A 20,149-nucleotide genomic window follows, 5' to 3' on the forward strand; every position below is an offset into this window, starting at 1 on the left:
CCAGAGAGGACCAGGGGAACCAAGGACTTCTCTTTTTCTCTGAATTTTGGGTCTGCGCTTCTGCTTGGTTTCTTCAGCAAAAAGAACAACGGTGCATTTTTTAAGCCATGTGCTTTATTATAAACAAGTGTGTTCCTTCTTTGATATTAACCAACCCCCCTTCCATCATCTCATCTTATTTTCCATTGCTTCTCCACGTTTTTGTTCGAAAACAATGCACATCATTCCTATCTTTGCTGCCTAATTAGCAGCAGGAGCCATCCCAGGGCAGTCCGCTCCACAAATCCACACTCAAAAGGAAAGAGAAAACCCAACAAAAACAACCTCTTCAAACAGTAAATACCAAAAATGTGGTCTGGCAGCACATCTGGAGTATCTGCCTACTGAGAAAATACAGCTGCCGTCACCCGGAGACAATTCTGGTTAGCGGTGAGTGTGGCCGCTGGATGGCCTGTCCAGGGGCACTCCGCTGGCCTTCGAGCGCTGCCACAGCTGCCCTGATCCCTGGTGGGTTTGAAACTCTCCTCTTCATCCTGTTTTTCTCTTCACCCCTCATTTTTCTCATTCTCTGAATTTCTCTCATCCTGCCCTGTGATTTAGTTCATGTGGGTTCTTGCTGTGGTTTTCATGTGGATGCTCCACGTGACAGTAACATGCCTACGCTGGAGATTTTGCAAGAGCGGGATCAGGGTGCAGCATTGCCTGGGAATATTTGCGTTGTCTTTTATTCTTGTGATGCTTCCACCAGCAGGTGAAATTTCTGGATCCCCTCTTCTCTGTCATTCAGGAACTACACCTTCCCATTGTGTCCACACTCTTGCTTTCCCTAGATGCTCCTCAAATCCTTTGGTTAATCGTCGTCCTTTCCTACTCGCTTCCTGCTGATGATGTGTTTCTGTCTTCGTGTCTATTTTACTTAGTCTTTCAGATTGAGATGTTATGGGTCAGAAACACCCCAACTTCAGGAACATCCCTGATGAGAACTCGTGCCTTATTAAACATGTTTGAGTCAGCTGTGTTTCTTGCTTTGGATTGTCTTTCAAGTCGCATTTGGTTTTGTAAGATGTTGTCTCTTGTAGATTCTCCACGATTTACACACAGAGCAGCCCAAATCATGGGTGTACAAAGAATAATGTTCTACTGAGGGTCTGACTGGGAGCACCCAGTAACCTGTGTGCCTTGTCTCTCCTTGTCCTGCAGGGTGAGCCAGGAAACCGCGGCCGACCAGGGAAAGTGGGTGAGCAGGTAAACTCTTTGTTTCCTTGTCTGTTTGATGAGCTCCTGTGTAAAATGTCTTCTGGGTGACCAGGGTGCAGGCAGAGGACAGTGGCCAGGATCTTCTGGCCACCTCAAACCTGTCCATAGTCCTGGTGCTCCAGCTGGCTGCTCTTAGTCTGGCTCGAGCTCCTGGTGAACAGCGCTGATGGTGACCATGGTGTCTATTTTAAACTGGAGGTTTTTCTGTAGGCAGAGTGCTCTGATAAACTCACAGTTCAGGTGGATGTGCCATCAGTACAGCACATAAAACCACTCTGCTTCTCAAGAAGGAAAGCCATAGTCAGGAAAGATATTGTAAATTTGTGTGTGTCACTCTTATCCCTAAAAGGGAAATTTCCAGGCTTTGCCTATGTAGGTTTTAAGGGTAGGATCCTCTGCTTTGGGTGCTGTGCTGCTTTGACTCCCACTGGAATTTCTGGGGAGCAGAGGAGACAGCAGCTGAAGAAACCAGGCCCTGGGGGAGAGAGGCACTGAGCTGTGTTATGCTGTACCACAAGAGAGAACGTTCTGCTGGGGTAGCAGGACATGCATCATCCCTGCCGGCTTCAGAGGAACCACAGTCATCAAGGAAAAAGCAACAATTGTTCCCAAGGCTCTGTGATTGAAACCAACAAACTTGTCCACCACCAACCCTGAAATTGCAGCCACGGAGCCTCCAACATGTTCTGTGCATTCGTACATGACCACACCAAGCTGGCTGCAGCAGCTGACCCTGGCAACGAGGGTGTTGCTCCTCAGCACAGCGGTCCTTCCCTGCACTTTCCCTGCCGGATGGTCGGCAGCTTTGGTTTGGTTTAGCTTGTCAGCCTCCCTGGCCCTTCTTTCTCCTGTATGCAACAGCTGAATGTCTCTTCTTCCATGAGTTTCTGACCAAGTGAGTCCAAAAAAACAAGGTGGATCTTTTTCAGTACCAGCAATCTGGTGATATCAAGGATAGTTATTTCTATCTGGAAAATAGAGCCATTTCCATACTGTGGTTAATTTACTCCATGAAGAGCAACAACTAAAGAAGCAAAGTTGTTCCACACACCTGAGTTCCAGTTGCAGCTTTATCAGGTTCTGCACAATCTCAGGCAACACCTTCCAATGCTCTGTGCCTCAGTTTCCCCTTCTGTGGAAGGCGTGAGGCAGCTCTGAACAGTGCTTAGCACAATGCCTCTTGTTCTCCGGTGGCACTTACAGATATTGCTGTATTACAGTTAAAAATGAATATTTAGAAGTACTTTGAGGTCCTTAACAAGATGTTGTCCTTGAAGGACAAAGCATCATTAGGATTATTATTCTTGAATGTCCCTAAGGACTGACCGAGGATGAAAACTGTAGGCACTGTTCACCAAAAAGAAAACACAGCTGGCCTCCGCTCACACTGAAACCAGCACAGTAGTGTGAAAGCTGCCTCTATTATTCTTAGTCAATTAGTCTCTGTCTAGAAATATCACCCAGAAAGGATTTCCATTTCCATACCAGTCAAGTCATTAGAAGAAAAATGTCGCACCAGATTAGTGAGAAACAACCTCCTTTCCCATCACACCTTTGCTGACCAACGCTGGAGTGTTGGGTTTTCATTCCTCCCTCCACCCAAGCTTCAGCGTTTGGTGTTGGGGATGGGTTGGATTTTTGCAGAGCTCTGAGGGGTCAGGCTGCCAAGGTCACCCTCACCTCACCCATTTACTGGTGTGGAGCCTTGATGTCTTCTTTTCCATGGGCACAATAGGAGTGGTCAAACTTCTCAAACTTGCTGCTCTGCCTTCCATACAGGTTGCCTCTGAGTGGATACCTCAGTATAATGGCATGAGAAAAGATCAGTCATCCATCTCATTGGGGCGCCCTCTTCCCTTTCTTAGGGACATCTGCTTAGGCAAACACAGGAATTTCTGTAAGATTTCCAGTGACACTTGAGCTCTCATTGGAAAAATTAGGTTTTAAGCCACGGGGCAGTCCCTGATGCGTTGTTTTTCCATTGCAAGGACACTGACTCGGGAAGTTCATTCATAAGATGCTTGTTGTTTTCATTTGCTGGAAGGACTCCAGCTGCTGGGCTCCCCTGTACCCTGGAAATGTGTGATTTAACCCTTCCTTGCCAGTAGATGGAGGCAGAAGAATATGAAGAAGAATACAGGCCCTCTGGCCCAGGCCACCAGCCTTTCTGTTCCAGAGCTGGGAATGCAGAGCAGGAGGATTCATAGATTCATAAATTGGTCCAGGACGGAAGGGACCTCCAAAGGTCATCTAGTCCGACCTCCCCGCAGTCAGCAGGGACACCCCCAACTAGACCAGGTTGCCCAGGGCCTCGTCGAGCTTCACCTTGAATATCTCAAGGGTGTCACCGAAATGTCCCAGATGAAGGTCAGACAGCCCTCGGGAGAAGCAGCTCCTGCAACAGACAGGACAGCAAACTGGGGAAGGGTGCTGCAAGCCCATGGACCCCCCCTGCTTTGCACTGGGAACTGAAAATATCTGTTAAGAGTTGTGCCAGCTGAAAGAACTCAAGGTTGACCTACATCCTTAATGGGAATGAGGACGTGGCAGGAACAGCTTTCTGAATTCCTCCTCACAAGAGGTGACAGCCCTGCGCACCAGCACGGTGACATTAGGGTCAGCCGCACACCCATCGCACCGTGCTGGGAAGGGCAGTCACTCCACAGCCCCTCCGGGGTCTCCCTTCCCTTGAGGGAGATATTGTTGTCCCAATATTAGATATTATTCTAAAATAATTTGTCAAAGGAAACCAGCGCCATCGGTTATCTCCCTAATGTATGTCCCTTGCGGTGCTCGGGGATGTGCTGTGATGTTGGTTTTGCAGGTGAGGTCTGACCTGGGGAGACACTGACTGACTTGACCAAGGTCAGATGGGTCACTGAGAACCGAGCACTGGTGTTTCCCACATCTTAGAGCAGCGCCTTGCCGGATGCCTTTACCTTTCTTCCCCTCCAGAGCATCTCCCTCTGAGCGGCAGAGCTCTCGTTCAGGGGTTTGCAGGCACTGGAGCGTGTGCAGCCTCTTTGATCTGAGGAGGTACTTTGCCAGTGTGTCTCCACTTTTCCTTTCCTCCTCCACCTTTCCTCCCCTCGTTCCCCAGAGGGATCCCAGCGCGGCCCCAGGCTGCGGCTGCGCTCTGGTGCACAGGGGGTTAAACCGCATGGCTTTTCTTTGCGGGTCAGAGCGTCCTCCCTTAAACTGTGATATTTACTGTTTTACTTTCCCTTTCTTTCATCTGAATGGGAGGATTGTACATTTACTCCCTCCCGTCCTTTGTCCCTGGTTTGTTTTGTTTTGAGTTCTAGCGAACCAGTAACACAGAAAGGCCGTGATCGGTTCCTGCTGGGAGCGACTGGCGGTCCCGTCCCTGGGAGACCCTGCTCACGCTGGGCTCGCCTTTCGGTTGTTTCTCTCAAATGGGCTATGATTTATGCAAGGCTTCATTGCTGACTTGCTCTCTGTTGATGTAGCCAAGAGGGGGGGCTTAATTATGACAGGGCTGGACAATAAATGGGGAAAGCCAGACAGGAGTTAGGAATTACAACCCACCAGTCCCCCCCCCCGACCCTTTTCCTTCCCCCCAAGCCCCCAGCAACTTTTTAACAATCTCCATCCGTTTTCCGCCATGCCCTTGGCTGGGGAATACAGCAGACTGAATCATGAGCGACATGCTGAACTCCCCGTCTAATATAAATGTTTTACATTCTTTCCTGTATACTGTGGGCCTTTATCCGGGCAGCCACCGCTGCTGGGACTTCACGTGCATCATTACACACACTGCCTGGAGTCGTGTTTGATGCAGGGCTTCTTTTCAACCCTGGGAACCTGGGAAAAATATGTTATACTGCAGCCATTTTAGTGTAATGGCCACAATTCATGTCTGCTTTGATTTAATATTTGCCACCAGTGGCTTTTCTGATTCTTAAAACCTAAGTCTTTTGCTGCTTGTGTTCCCTTTAGTGTCTATCCCATTTTGGCTGGTGAGGAATATTGTTACCCGATCTCCCCCGGTTGTTTCATACACTCCTAATCATTTACCGAGATTTATTTTGCCTAGACATATCTATCTCAATTTCTGTCTGCGAGCAGACACAGCAACGCTAGTTAACGTAGCCCAGAGCAGACAGTGCTGGCTGCAAACGCTGCGGAGCTGCTGTGCTGGAAGCCTGGCCGTGTCACAGGGTCCCTGCTCTTCCGCCTCGCTTCGGTCCCCACTCTGTCACAGTCAAGCCGCAGGATGCTCCTCTTGCTGGGTACGTGGGGAGCCGTGACATCTTCCCTTGAGCAGAAGCATGATGTACCAGCGCAGGATTTCCCCTGGTTTTGGAGTGAAAACTTTGGCTGCACTCCCCCTTCCATCCTGCCGTTCACCTCGCGCAGCAGGTGCCATGTTTGCCTCTACCCCACCGGTGGCGTTGGCCATGCCAAGCTGTGACAACAAACAGCACGTGTGACAGCAAGAGGGGTCTCGGGAGGGCGGTGGGTTTGAGGGCTGCTCGGCACATCACAGTCACTGCTCTGCAAACCATCTGCGGAGCACCACCGGGCTGGCTGGGCAGCACGACCCACAACCAGCGTGTCTCACTCTACGACCCAGATCCCTTAGAGACTTTTTGGGGTCTCTATTCTTCTGCAGGGACTGACCCAGAAATATCTTGGAGAGCATCTTCCCAAGGAGAGTGAGAGAGAGTTCTGCAGTTTTTCTGAGAAGTTGGAAATGAAGGAACAGATTTATTCTTTCTTGCTTGACTATTTTTGCCTAGCAATGTATTTCCTTGCTTCATCCCATTGCTTTGCCATTCTCTGCCCGAACGTTTGCCTTCTTTATGGCCGTGGGCTACTGGAAAACTTCTAGGAACTGGATACAGTTAGCAGCTGCATATCTGCACTTGTGTCTGGTTGAAAGGATAATTGATTCAGCAGCCTTCAGCAATGCCACCCAGTGGCAACCCTGCTCAGGCAGATATTGCAGATTTGCCTACTCCCCGTTTGGCTGCCGCGCTGGGCGATCTGCTGGTGATCCCACACCGCTCTGTTCCCACGCCTCTCCTGTCCGTGCAGCCTGGCCGCAATGGCACGCTTCTGCGCTGGAAATGCTTCGGCTTCAGACACAGCAGGGTAGTAGCTTGTCTCCCTGTGGGTTAATCAATATTTCCATCATGGCACAGTGGCATGATGCTGATTTCCTGGGACACCATCTCTGGATGAATCTCTAATGCAAGCATCTAACTCCAGGCTCCAACATACCCACTGAGCTCTTTGCTTTCTCTCATGAGTTTTTCCTAAACTCTTTTCACCTGGATGCTGCTCAAACGCCAGTGTCACAAGGGCTGTAGGGCTCCAGAGCGCAGTGTGTGGCTGCTCCCTGCAAGAGCGAAACCAGCTGAGCGTCCGAGTGAGAGATGCTTTTGTTGAGCCCATCAACATGCCTCAGTGAGGAGCTTCTGTCTCCAGTGATGTTCAAAGGATGGCATTTAATTGCACCATGCGAGGAATGTTAATGCATGAAGTCTCTCGGCATTTGGAGTCATCGTCAGAAGCTGTTCCCTCTAAAAGTCATTGGAGAGTGACCCACATTGTGGTCTATGGCTCTGAATGGGGCTGATGAGCCCCACACACACAAGAACAGCAATGAGGCTGGTCGTTTTGTGCTACAGCTTTACGTTGTGAGCATAACTTCATGGAAAGAGAGAGGCTTTTGGTGGTGGGAGGAGCTGCAGGACCTGTGAGTAGGATGCTCTGTCGGCTCCGGATGCTCCTCTGTAGCCGGGTATCACTACACCGTCAGTGCAGATGTAAACAGAACCACAGCCATGCAGAGAGCTCCTTCACGAACTGCACACGTGTCAGGCCAGCTGGGAACAGAAAAAGCCATGAAGCAGGAGTACAGAGAGGAAACTTTTGCTTCTTTTCTTGCTGTTCCCCCAGAAAGGAGATCACAGGGTGAAAATCTCTCCCTTTTCTGAGACCACACTCCAGAAGTTGCCTTGTTTTGTTGCTATTTTCCCAGTGTGTTCATGCTGAACGTTTTCTTGACTGAAAACCTCCTTGATGTTCAAGTGAAAAGGTGAGATGTATTTGCATAGAGGAACTGAAGATTTCAAATTATTCTAAAAAAGAGGAAGAGTGGGTTGATGTCACTGGAGAATCCATATCCTGTCCCTGACTTGCTCAGCTGCCACCTCCCAGTACCAATCAGATGGTTGACTAAAATCAAGCAAGCTGGGGCCCGGCTTTGTTTGACACCACCCATGCCAACCGCGGGCAGGTTATGAAGTGTTTCAAGAGGAGATTAATCCCTTTAGTTACAGACTCATGGGAGGAACCAAATAGAGATATCTATCTCCCAATGACCCTTGCTGGGATCAGGGACGAGGCCATGAGAATCAGGCAGTGAGAGAGCAAGCACCTACCGTGGCAGAGAGGATGGTCCCTTGCATCTCTAGAGCCAGAAACCTGCTGACGTTGACAGGGAGGCTGCTGTATTTTAATTGTCAGGAATCTTAGCTTGAGATTGCATCTGTTCCCGTCTTCCTAATTAAAAGCAGTTCTGTTTGTTTCTTCGTTATCCCAAACTTTGTTAAATCCTGACAAATCCTGAGCTTAGTTCGGGGGTTTTTTCCAAGATAGTCCCCGAGTAGTGTGATAGATCCGCTGCCCTGCTGGCCCCTCTGCTGGGTCCTCAGACCTTTATTTCCTACTGAAATCCCAACAGCATGACACTATCCAGGGCAAAATTAGTTTGCAGAAGTGTTTGAGGCTGCTCAGATTAACCCAGAGGAAGTCCACCCAGTACAGTGGTTAGAACGATGGTAACTCTCTGTGCAACCCAGGAGCTCCCGCTATCGATGCTCTTGAGGAAGCGGCGCTGACGTTTTGGGAAGTGCTTGCAAAACAAAGCCGCGCTGTGGACTCGGCCTTTCTAAAAACGTGCTTAACTCATCCCCTATACTGTGTGTTGTGGCTCTTGCAGATCCTAGTGCTGCCGTTCCAGCTGGCGCCTAAAGCAGAACCAGCTGTGGAGTTAGACATTCCCATGGCCGGGAGCAACTCTGTCCGCTCTGGTAGCCAGTAGGAATTACTGAGTGCTGTACGAGGGATGCTGTGCTATTTCAACCAGCGAGGTGGACCAAAGAAATTGTTTACTTTCTCAGCAAATAAAACTGAAAATTAATTGCGTTTTTCTCTTTCCTCAGGGTCTCATGGGTTTCATTGGTCCAGTGGGGGAGCCTGGAATAGTGGGAGAAAAGGTAAGATTGCTTGCAACGAATTGGTGGTTGTAACTTTTGCAGGATGAGGGAGACTGGGGCTGGAGGAATATTGTGGGGATTTAAGTTGTCATGTCAGTGCAACACCCAGCTGGGAATGCGGCACATCCAGGGTGTCTGAGCGAGTCTTGGGCCAGGCAAAAATCATCCCTCTTGGATTTAGGAATTAACATGCTCTTGCCCTCTAAGGAGATGCTGTCAAATATTCTTTGAAAATTTAAGCCTTATTCATTCATAATCTGCCAGAAAGCTTGTATTTAACAGACAGTTCTATTTTTTTTTTCTGGGAATGAGGGACCCAGGAACACAACCCTGTGTTCCTGGACAAGGGAGGAGTCCAAGGAGTTTAGGTTACAGATCTGTGTAGAGATGTGTTCACAAGCCCACGCTGAGTTGCCACCGGGGTCACGCAGAACCAGGGCTGAGCCTGCACTGAACAGGAGGGCTCAGCAAATTCTTAGGTGCAGAGAAGGTACCAGAATGCAGCCACCTGTCTGAGCAACGGTTGGACCAAATATTTCCCTTTATATTTGATGAGGACCATTCGGTCTGGCTGCCCCTGTGGTTGCGTTGGGCACACTTCTAAGGGCTGGTGCCCTCTTGTGTACAGTACAGATACATGCTGCTTTCAGGAAGAAAAATGGGTTTGTTTTCCATAAAAATGTAAATGGACATTAATTTGTTTTCTATTAGAGTGTAAAATTTTATTCAGGGGTAGCTTCCAAAGACAAATCATCTATGTCATTCATTGTATCTCAGTTGCAGACTGCTGGTTTTCATTGATGCTTTAATTATTCACAGTCCAGCCATAAAGATAGTAAAGAGGATAAAATGATGCATTCCACACATCAGTTCTCTCTCGCCCGCTTTTATTACTTCAAGCCCTGTCCTCTGGGTAATGATGTCAAGACTCTGTGACAGTTACACTGTGTTCGCTGCAAATGCATTTTATTGCTTGTCTGCAGCAGCCTCTGGAAAGCGCTTCGCACTGATGGTCTCTGGTGGGGCAGTAGCAGAAGCCGGCTCAGTCCAAACTGTCAAGGCAGACAAGAAGTAAAAGGAACGATGTGACGTGGGCTGCGTTTTACAGTAGGAAAACAGGGGAATAAAGAGGCTATGATGTGTCCAAGGTGCCTGAGTGACCTGTCTCGATGGCAGCTGCAACCCTGAGTTGAATGGGGAATGAGGGGTTTGCCATGCAGGAGACACGGGAAGATTTTTTCCCTGCTCCAGCAAATTCACATCTGGCTCTGGGACTTCTGTGCCAATGCCTTGACTACATGACCTGTCCCCATCTTGCAGATTGACTCTGTAACACGATGATGTTAATGTTGGTGTCCAGGCAAACCCAGGCTGTCCTTTGAAAATCTGCCCTAGGAGATCCTCAGCACAGCTGTGATTTCTATCAGGCTTCTTCTCTACCAGGACAAACTTAGGAATGACAGAAGTAACTATCATCAAAACAAAAGCTCAGCCAGGCCTCCGGTTGGCATCGCATCCTACGGCTTACTATGCTGTTGTGAGCTAAATGAAGTGGGAAATACGCTTTCATTAGACATAGCTGAGTCAGCAATCTCCATCCTGAGAGCTGCAAAACTTAAGACTGAATCCAGTAGAATCCAAAGATTATCAAAGAGAACAATACAGTTAATACATACTTAATAAAATCCATGCATTCGGAGGGGGGCTAAATCCTTACATTGGTTTACAAGGGCCAACTGGTGACAACACAAACTCTGGGGTTTGTTTTTAATAAGCTGCTTAGAGCCCAGAAAATATTTCCCCTTACACTTTAGCTGTTGGAAGGTAGGTCAGATTTTGGGCGTAAACTACTTGGCAGCATTTGCTGACTCCTCCTTCCTCATCCCCCCAAGCACACACACGTAACACACCTAATTCCCAGTGTGTTACTGGGACTGCAAGGGAGGATACAGGCAGTGGCAAGGGGAACTGCCCCCGTCTCCAAAAAGGAGCCGTCAACATCCCGTCACCAGAGCCGTGCCTTCCATTCGCCTTGTGTCACGGGTCGCGGTGGTGCTCACGGAGGTTTACACCTCGTCTCCCGTTCTCGGCTGAGCTGTGGGGCCAAGGATGTACTCCAGGGAAGTGAGATGTTCCGCATCCAAGTGGGAGTAAGACTTTGGGAATTAATAAGTGGTTTCTTGGTAGCTTCTTTTTTTTTTAATGCCAAATGGTGGCTTGTTTTAAAAGGGCTAAGGTCTTTAGGGTGGGCCATGGAACCATCTGGTTCTGAACCCCTCATAAACGCAGGCCTCCAGATTCTTGTTGTTTGCACTGTGGTCTCAGCATGAAGCCCTGGATAGGGAGTCCCCCGAAAACACCTACGGTCTCCTTCTGAAAACACCAACCATCTATTCCAGCAGTATCCCTGGTTTCTTCCAACTTAATTCCTTGCTCTCAGCAGGCCCTCACAGCCTTCAAATCCATGCCCTAAAACTGCCAGAACGTGTAGGGATTATGATACTGCAGAACAGAGAAAGGGTGTCATGTCTTGGGTGGGAAGGGCTGGAGATCTCCCGGGATCCAGTCCTAGCACTGTCTGCAGTTAAAGGTGGTCTTGAGCACACTGCTTGTTTCATGTTCCTCAGTGGTTTGATGGCAATAGTAAAGTCCTCTCTCTTGGGATATGGAGGATTAGTTAATTCTTGCTGTATTCCTTTAATTGTTCTGATAAGATGGATACTTGGAAGAGGGTGATGGTTATTCCATACTGGAAGCCTTTCTGGTAGAAATCTGATGGCATAGACTGCAGTTTTTTGATTTTTTTTAGTTGTTTCATTGCTCTAGCTCATCATTGCTGCCAGCTCAGAGTGCATGTTAGCAAAAGTTCTTATTCTTCCCCATGTGTCTCTCCTAGGGTGACCGTGGCTCAGTGGGACCCCCAGGCCCTCCAGGAGTCAAGGGGTCGATGGTAAGGAGTAAGTCTGCATTCTCTCGCTCTTGCTGCTGCCTCTCTCTCTCTGTCCTAGCGAAGGGTGCAGCTCCTCCTGCTCTTTTAGTTACATGAGAATACCTGCAAATTCTTCCTGTCTCTGTGGGGATGGGGATGGCCATTTGATTGACTGGGGATCAAGGTATAACTTCTTCCCAGCACTCCTGTTCAGCAGTCTCCCCTTCAGAGGCACACCAAGTTTCAACATGTTCTGCAGCTCCATCAGCTGAGGACCTGTTGGGTTGAGATAACTGGGAGCTACAAGCTACGTCACCTGAAGAACTGCCTGTTTCCAAGCATCCTGGCAGCTGAACAGATGGGATCCAGGAACAGGGATTTCCAAACCTCTGTTGCTCACATCCCACCAAGTTGCCGGGAGCAGCTGGAAATGTGGGGCTGCTGGGGCAGCACTCTCATGGTGTTTTGCTGTGCTCTGTGCACTGCCATTTGGGAATCCCCATTTAGGAGTTTAACAGAGGGAACCTCAGCAAAGTCTTGTCTTGCTCTGACATTCACCTTCTGTGTGCCATAGTGCAAGACCCAAAGACATATTTTCCCATTAATTCAGTCCATTCTCTTCTGGGCTGTTCAGAAAATCTAGCTGCATGTGTTGCTAGCAAGGTTGGAGCTGGTTTTTTGGCAGCCTGGCCTTCTCCATCTGCCCCTGAGCAATTTTACCCTGACAAACAACAGACCTGCCTGACCTTGCAAGCAACCAACAATGCCTTTTTTCCTGTCTTCCCACTTGGAGGAAGAAGGGCTGAGCAGACCCCGGGAATTCACACCAGGCATTTTCTTCTTCCTTCCCTTTTAGGGGCACCCCGGGACACCAGGAGGAGTGGGTTTTCCTGGGATCCCTGGACCAACAGTAAGTACAGGCTATCACCACCTTCTAATACTGTACACCAAAAATCAGCATCCCCTATCCTAGGCATTCATGAGCTGAGTCAAACAACAGTGTCCCAGTTGACTTGAGTTTGATATGAACAAGAGATACGTGAAAGAGATGGTGGGGCATAGGGGAGAGCAGCATGGGAAGAGATGTTGAAAAAAAATAATTGGTGCTTAATCCAATCTTTTGTAGCTCATTTCCTTAATGGAGGGGTTCAAAACTCACAATCCAGCCTCGATTTTATAGTGGGACATGAGCTTGCTAGATCAGGATGTTATGTGAGACCCCATTCCGCTAGGAATTGTTGGTAGCAGCGGTGGTCACATCGTACAATACAGTGGCTGTATCGTGCATTTGCAGAATCCCTCATGGAGGGAGAGGGGCAGCAGAGCAGCTGCCCCCAGATGCACCCTCCTCTGGAACACGTGCAGCTGTAGCTGGAGCGTGCAATTGGTGTGGAGGTAGATTTTAGTGTAGCTCCGGTTTCCCACAGCTCTTGGTTAGACGGAGCTCCGGCTCTCCCAGCAGCACAAATGCTGCTGCGTGTCGTTTGCTGGAGCCAACAGAAAGGCAGCCCTGGGCGGGGACAGGGAATGGATTTTGCTCAGTGTGTGAATTCCCACAGTGTTGTTAATTGGGAGGAAGATCACAGGAGTGAAATGCCTGGGTAGTGCCAAAGGTTTGGCCTCCAGATCAGCGGCAGCTCTGCCCGCTGCAGGATGCTCAGGGATGCTCTGGGCCCTCCATCTGCAGCCAGCTGCTGCCTGGGGAGGGACTTCACCGTTACAAGTCAATGGAGGTGAGGGAAAGACAAGGTCTGAGGTCAAGCAGCACCTTGCAGTGGCCTGTCCCTACATGAAGAGCAGCAACATGGCACTGGCCAGGCCCTTATAATAACAGGATTATGATGCTGCCTGCAGCTCCAGCAGTGAGCTGCTCTGTGGCTCCTCAGAGCAGCACTTACATTTGCTGTTGGCAGAAGTCTAGAAGGCAGCTGGACATCTCTAGCTGTCCCTTTTTTAGCAGTTTTCCCAGACGTTAGCTGCTGCGTGACTTGGGGATGGCCAGAGCGGTAGGGAGGCCCCCTGATTTCTCCATGCTGTGGGTGTTTGGGGGAACGGGAGCACATCCTGGGCAGAGGGAGGTTCTGCATTGCCCTGTGGCAAAGAGCTCCCCGTCCTGAAGCACTGTCTAGTGCACTGACTACTACCTTTAGCTGAGGCTGAGTTTTGTCTTAATTCACTGGGGCGTGACGACAACAGTATGAGTGGAGACATCGGCTCTGTCTGGAGGTGCCAAAACCTCTCTGTGGAGTTCTGGGAGCTGAGACCGTCCCCAGGTCCTTCCGCTTCCTTCAGTTCCCTGTTCTCCTGCAGGCAAATAACTAACAAGTTCATCCAAGCAAAATGTTTCCTCCAAGACTGCATTTTAAAAAGTCATAATTCAATAAGTCAAACTTCCTCACAAAGCCAGTAAATCAAATAATCCCCTAATATCAAATCCCCGCTCATTAATTCCAGCTGTTTCTGCCTGTTTCTCCACGAAACACTCATTATTTGCTTTTCAAGCCAAACCTGAGGCATGCTGTTGTTGTTAGTCCTAAACTGTCAAAATCTTTGAGATGAAGCTCTCCAGTGAGCCGTAGCAGCTCTGATGGCCGATTAATTCAACAGAGGCTGATTGGGAATGAGGAGCAAAGGTATAGTCAATGGTAGGAAACTCTGCCCTTCATTTCAGCTCACTGAGGCTTGTGGATTCCTTTTCCCTCTTCCTGCTCACCGTCATGGTACATCTTTTGTGTTAATACACAGTTTTGAATATAATGTATGCATATAGGTATATTAAAGGTCACTCATCTTCTCCTAAACAGTCCCTTGAAATTCCCAGCGTGGTATCTAGTTGCTGCCTCAACATTTTGCCATCACAATGAATGTTTCTGTGCTTGTATTTTAATAAGCTATTTGGACTAGGCTGAGACTTCCAGGAGGATATTCCAAATACCAACAAAGAACTTCATTTCAGTATGTGTTTATCATAAAAATCTCTATAAAACAGGCATCTGACACATCTACTGCTTGTCTGTGCCAGTCACTACTGACCTCACTAGCAAAACCGAGATTTACTGGGATTACAAATATAGTTACAGTCAACTAACTTTTCCATCTTGAGTGAGAACAGCTAAGCATTTGTTTTCTGAACTTCCATGCCATGCAGAAAGATACCTCCGTTCCAAAAAGCAAAATCTTTATTAGTGGCAGTGGTACAAGCAGTAGGAAGATCACAGTCCAATTCTGTTCTAATCCTTGGTGGAGTTTGCAGGGTTGACAGTTGGTAAAAACTATTAATATATAAATAGCAAAACTTGATGTGGAATGCTTGAGAGAGTCAGAATGGAATGTGTCATTTTGAGGTTTTCTTTTCTGACAGTACAAAGGCATTGACTTCAAATACGGGTTTTTAAAGCTATTATGCAGAAATAAGTCCTGTTAATTGAACATATCCTTGAATTTTTGAAACTGATAAATATTGTAACGGGGCGGGGGGAGGAGGGGGAAAGCTGTTTAATTTTCTTCTGCTTTTCCTGTGTGCACATTAATTAATCGAGTGTATACAAACCCAGGTCAAAAGAAAACCTGAACCCTTTCTGTAAGTGTAAGAAGAGCAGGATCACATCCGCAACACCAACAGTCCAAATGAAATTAGCATCTATCTGCCAGGATGAATATTTATGCAGTGCTAACAGGGCAACAGTCACTTGAAGATAAAATCAGCATTTGGCTGAAAAGGTCAAACTTGGATACCTACGATGAGGTGTCTGATTTTGTATTTGGACAACTGAAAACCAGATCCTGGTTATTATTACTTTTGTACAGATACTGAGAAACAGCTGCTTTTAATAGCTTTGGAGGGAATTCTGGATGTTCAACTTCTCTTCAAATCACACCACTCACACAAACAACAGGCTGCAGATATTTAAGCATACGAAACTCAGCCAGGATCCTTGGCCTAAATGTTCATAATCCAAAGACAATCAGTGAGTTTAAAAAAAAAGACCATTTATAGACAAGTAAATATGGTAATGTCTTTGGCAAGAGTTTAATGAACCAACCTGCTGGTCAAGGGTCTGCGTCTGAGGCCCCTGCAGATCACGTAGGGATGTGGGCTCTTACTGACAGCTGCTGCCTTCTTCCTCCTCCATCTTCATTCTGTTTCCCTTTTCCCCTTCCAGGGTCCGGCAGGAGTCCGTGGTGCGCCAGGGATAAGAGGGATGAAAGGCCGCAGGGTAAGCACTTTCCACGAGCTTTTATCCCTCTGCTCTTTCAGGCCTTGGAAAAGTAACTTGGTGGATTGTTTTGGGGGTGTGAAGATGAGCAGCAGTTGGGGTAGCACCGTGTTTCTGCTGTGCGTAAAGACTGCGGTCGTTGAAGCAAGTCTTACCAGGGATGAAAATGCAAGTGATGTGTATGGGCAGAGGGGTGTCCCAATGTAGAGTTGATCATGGAAGTGGTCCAGCTTGTCTTTGCCAACCACCTTCAATATTAAAAGAGGGTTTATGGGCACTTCTGGTGAGGATGGTGAAGATTTAGTCATCTGAAGATGTATCTGGGCTGGGGAAAAGGGTGCGGGTAGAAGACCAGAAAAGGTGCCTTTGCTGCCAAGGGAGAGAGCAGCTGAGATGTGAAATGTTGTGATTTAACCGGAGGCAGATAAAGCAGGAAATGTTGTGCCATGACAGAGAATTAAGAGACAAGGCAGACAGAAACGGAGCTGGTGAGGAGCCGAACAGTCAACTCTTCCCGTGTCTTCAAGTCTCACAGGATTAATATCTTCTGGCAACATTCCACAGGGTTGTGAGAAAGGTGTGTTTTGCATTGTCAGTAGGTCAAATTATAAGCACGTCTTGTGTCTTTCCGTGGGTTTTTCCAGCCCATAACATGAGGCCTTGATTCTATCTGTACATATCTAAACAGTACCACACTGTAGAGCATGTGTGAATCCTCCCTCTGCCTGGAAAGAGCAGACCCCAGCTTAGTACTGAGTAACACTAGCATCCGTGACAGTGCTACAAGGACATCTTACACTGCTCTGTGTCAGTTCACGTGTGGTTCTTCCTGCTCTGCTTGGGTGACAGCCGACAGCAGAATGACATCTAGACCTGCCAAAGCTGCTTGTTTTCCTGCCTGTGACATCCAGCCCACGTCCCACTGAGCTCCTCAATCTTTCTTCTTCTTCAACGGGACATTTATTGCAGGAGCATCCCTGCTTTGGGTTGGTTTTCCTTGTCCAGCTGCTTTACAAAGTACTAATAGCAAGCGCACATGGGTTCTGCTGAAGGCCCTAACAACAACATATTTTGCATTTCTCCCTCCAAGGACCTTATGAGATCTGTTTCCATGTTTCGTTTTCAAAGATGTAGGCTGGAGTAAACTATACATTTTATCCACCCCCAGTCTCTACTTCTACTGCAACTCCTGCTTGGGGAATTCAGGGCAGCCAAGGATTGCATATGTTTCACTACACCAGAGCTAATACTTGCTTTGAATAGCTGGGACTGGCAAACAGAAATAGAATAACCAGCTAAAAAGCTTTATAACCATGGAGTTATGTACCCTGGAACTTCTTTAAGCTTTAAAAGCAGAGCTAGAAGGACACCAAGCCCCGCAGATCCGTATCAGCGTTCAGCTTTTAACTTGTGGCTGGGAAAAACAGCTTCCTTGCTGCTCTTCTCTTTGTGGGAAGGCCTGTGGATCTCATTCTCCAGCTCTGCTGTCAGAGGGTCCCCTGGGGAGCGAGGTTTCTCTGTGCTACATAGCAGTAATTAACCGAGCTGTCCGGGGACATCCATGATCATGATGGATGAGGCACTGGAGACACTTTCACGAGAGGCTTTGAATGGTTGGCGGAAAATATCTCAAGGTAAAACTACAGCACAGAGCTGAACGGGAAACAGCTTCTGAATGGATCCAGGCTGCCAATGGCTGGCTCTTGGAGAGGTGGATCCTCTGAGGGGATCAGACATTTCTGCCAGTGTCTTCAATGTCCTTGGTGACAGGGGAGTCCCAGTGCCAGCCGCGTCCCCTGGCTCTGAGCCTCTCCGTATGGCAGGCAGTCGCGTGCAGCTGCGGGTTTGGCTCTTGGGTCGTGCGAGATTCACTCACATAAATCTTCTTCGGCTTGTTACTTCTGCATTGGCCTAAAGTCCTCAAGCCACAAGGATAGTAAAGCTGACCGGGCCGTTTTCAGCTCCACTTGTACTGTCAGAAATGACAAAGGGGATATTTATTATCACACGAGGTAAAACCAAGAGCAAAGCTGGAGTCAGCTCCCCAGAAAGGAGGTTGGTTGGCACAGCAGGGACCTGCTGTTGGGTGTAGGTAGATCCAGAGAGAGGGTGCCAAACCCTGAGGAGAAATCCTGCAGGACACCAACTGCCGCCAGTGCCACCCCTTCTCAAAATTATGTACTGCATGGTAGAGACGTTCAGTTTCATGGCCTTGGGTTGCATTTCTTCTCCAGATGTTGCGTCTGGCAGACCCTGTGCCAGTTCTTCCCCCTGGACATTTCTCCACTGAGGAAACCCAGACTTCAAAGTGCATCCCAGCCTTGAAAACCAGAAATGCAACAGTGGCTCTGTCCTGGCTGGCTACAGAGCCCTGCAAAAAGTCACCCCAGGAATTGTGCAACGTGGAGGTAGAACAGAAGGCAGTGCCCAGAGGAGAGGGTGCATTAAGGTCTTGATGTTGCCCTAAGGACACCAGTATGGTCAAGGGGTGATCTGAGCATCTGGATCTGCTGCTGGTGTCCTGCACTGATCCTGCCTTCAACACCTGCTGCTGGCCTGTGGCGTGGTGGAGATTTGGTGCCTTTGAGCACCACAGTGATACAACCCATACAGAATTTATGAGGCAGACAGACATCCTTTCTAAGATCCCCAGCAGAGAGGAGGAGCTTGGGCTTTGCTCTGAAATCCTACAGATTTCAGTGAATATGGTGTTGGAAAGTCAGTGTTATAAGGACCAGCAGATCTCCTGCCTGCGGAATTTCTGGTTTGTATATCTCTCTCTCACGTTTTCCTTCTCTTCATACTCTCAGAAGATATTCCAGGCACACAGTATTCTTTGTTTGCTTAGTTTGTCCTGCTATTCTGGCTCTTGGTTTTCTCAGGATGGGGAAATGATCCCCCAATTGTAATTTCAGACATTACCCTCTGTCTGTCCTAGTTTACAAAAGGGGCATAATTCAATTCAGAGTGGAAACATGAATGTAGCCTCCGCCAGATGTTTGTGGATTCCATGAGCTCTGTTTGTGAATACTTCATTAAAGTAATTTTGCTTTTGAAGGAAACGTAAATAGCAAATATGGTTTTGATTGTAAAGAACAATGGCGACTTTTTGGGGTCTGTGTTTATGTTGCGATAGCTTTTGTATTTTGAAGATATGAGTAGAAATTTTAAAAAAAAAATTCTTTTAAAATTGCAACCTCCTTTTTAGTCGTGACAGGGCTATTGTTCCTTCCCAAGACTTTGTTTAGCCCATCAGACTGATACTGAACAATATTCCACGGTTTCCCCTCTCCTCTTCCCTAAGGACAAGAAACATGGACCTGTGAGCCCAGTCTTATTTCCCCACGTCCGTCCTCAGTGTAGCACTTAGACATGTGTTTAACATTCAGCTAGTGACAGCTATGCACATGTTTAAGCCTAATTATTTAACCAAATCAAGGTTTAAATTTGGAGGCAGCTGATTCAGCGAGTTCCTCACCCTGTCTCACTCTAACAGAAATGTGCTTTTGCATTTATCAGCTCCTCACAGCAGGGAAACCTGTGATCTCCAGCATCCTCTATCAAGGATATCAATATCAAAAGACCCAGGTATTGACTGAGAGTCTCTATAAAAGACTAGATATCAACTGGAGCCATGACTTTGCAACTCAGATCATAAAGCTGCACCTGGAATCCTGCTGTGAAGTGACTTACCTTGACGTGTTCTTCTGGTCAAGGTGTCTGTCAATATTTCTGGCATTTTATCCTCTCACTGGTGGGAATGCTGGGTACTGGCTCAGGCCAGAGGAGCTTTTCAAATCCCAAAGCATATTTCTCTTTTCCTCTGTGCCATTCATTCATCAAGCTCCTGCCTTAACTATTGCCCAGGTGAAGCCTGCGGAGACGAGATAAGGCGTGTAGAGCTGCTCTCCCAGCACTCTGCCCCGGTGGGGACCGCTCGCTCTGCCACACGGACGCGAAGCTTCACAGCATCACTGCCTGCAGGAATTTCTAAATGCTAGGGGTTTATAAAGCAGTGTTATCTAAGCAAATCTGAAAATAGCTGCTTTTTCCAGGCCCAGCTCAGAAGTTGTTCGTGGAGAAAAAGCAGAGGTATATTGTTTTGCTCCCGGGAATGATTCTAGTTGGCTGAAAAAGCACTAGAAGCGTTTTGAGGAAAAGTTAGCTACAGATCTATGGCCAGCAATGTCTCCCTTCAGCTTCGGTCAAGGCATCTGCTTGCTTTTCATTTGGCCAGACTGTGATAGTGAAATATCAATATTTGGTTAAAGGGGTAAGGAAGAAGCTCTGGATTTCTGGAAAAGAGCTACTGACTGCTTGTTCGTGCTTCTGCTGTTCGGAGGCTGGCTACTGTCTCTCTTTGAGCTCTGGGGCATCAGTTTAAACAGGGGGAAATGCAGTGCTGCTTTGGAGAAACACCTTGTTGAGTATTTAGCTCTGTTCTTCTCTCCTCTAGCAGCAGGATGTACCTCTCTTGACTCACATGGACTAGCAAT

At 47.9% G+C, this 20,149-nt stretch overlaps 1 protein-coding gene across 1 annotated transcript in view; it reads left to right on the forward strand.

Moving 5' to 3' along the window:
• COL27A1 (collagen type XXVII alpha 1 chain) overlaps nt 1-20,149 on the forward strand; it is a 230,945-nt gene that overhangs the window by 161,056 nt on the left and 49,740 nt on the right. The window contains exons 23-27 of the mRNA XM_074161391.1: nt 1,201-1,245; nt 8,454-8,507; nt 11,404-11,457; nt 12,293-12,346; nt 15,600-15,653. Of these exons, the coding sequence (XP_074017492.1) occupies nt 1,201-1,245; nt 8,454-8,507; nt 11,404-11,457; nt 12,293-12,346; nt 15,600-15,653 (261 nt within the window). The remainder of the gene's footprint in view (nt 1-1,200; nt 1,246-8,453; nt 8,508-11,403; nt 11,458-12,292; nt 12,347-15,599; nt 15,654-20,149) is intronic.

The sequence above is a fragment of the Numenius arquata genome, chromosome 19, assembly GCF_964106895.1.
Source record: "Numenius arquata chromosome 19, bNumArq3.hap1.1, whole genome shotgun sequence".
Taxonomy (NCBI): domain Eukaryota; kingdom Metazoa; phylum Chordata; class Aves; order Charadriiformes; family Scolopacidae; genus Numenius; species Numenius arquata.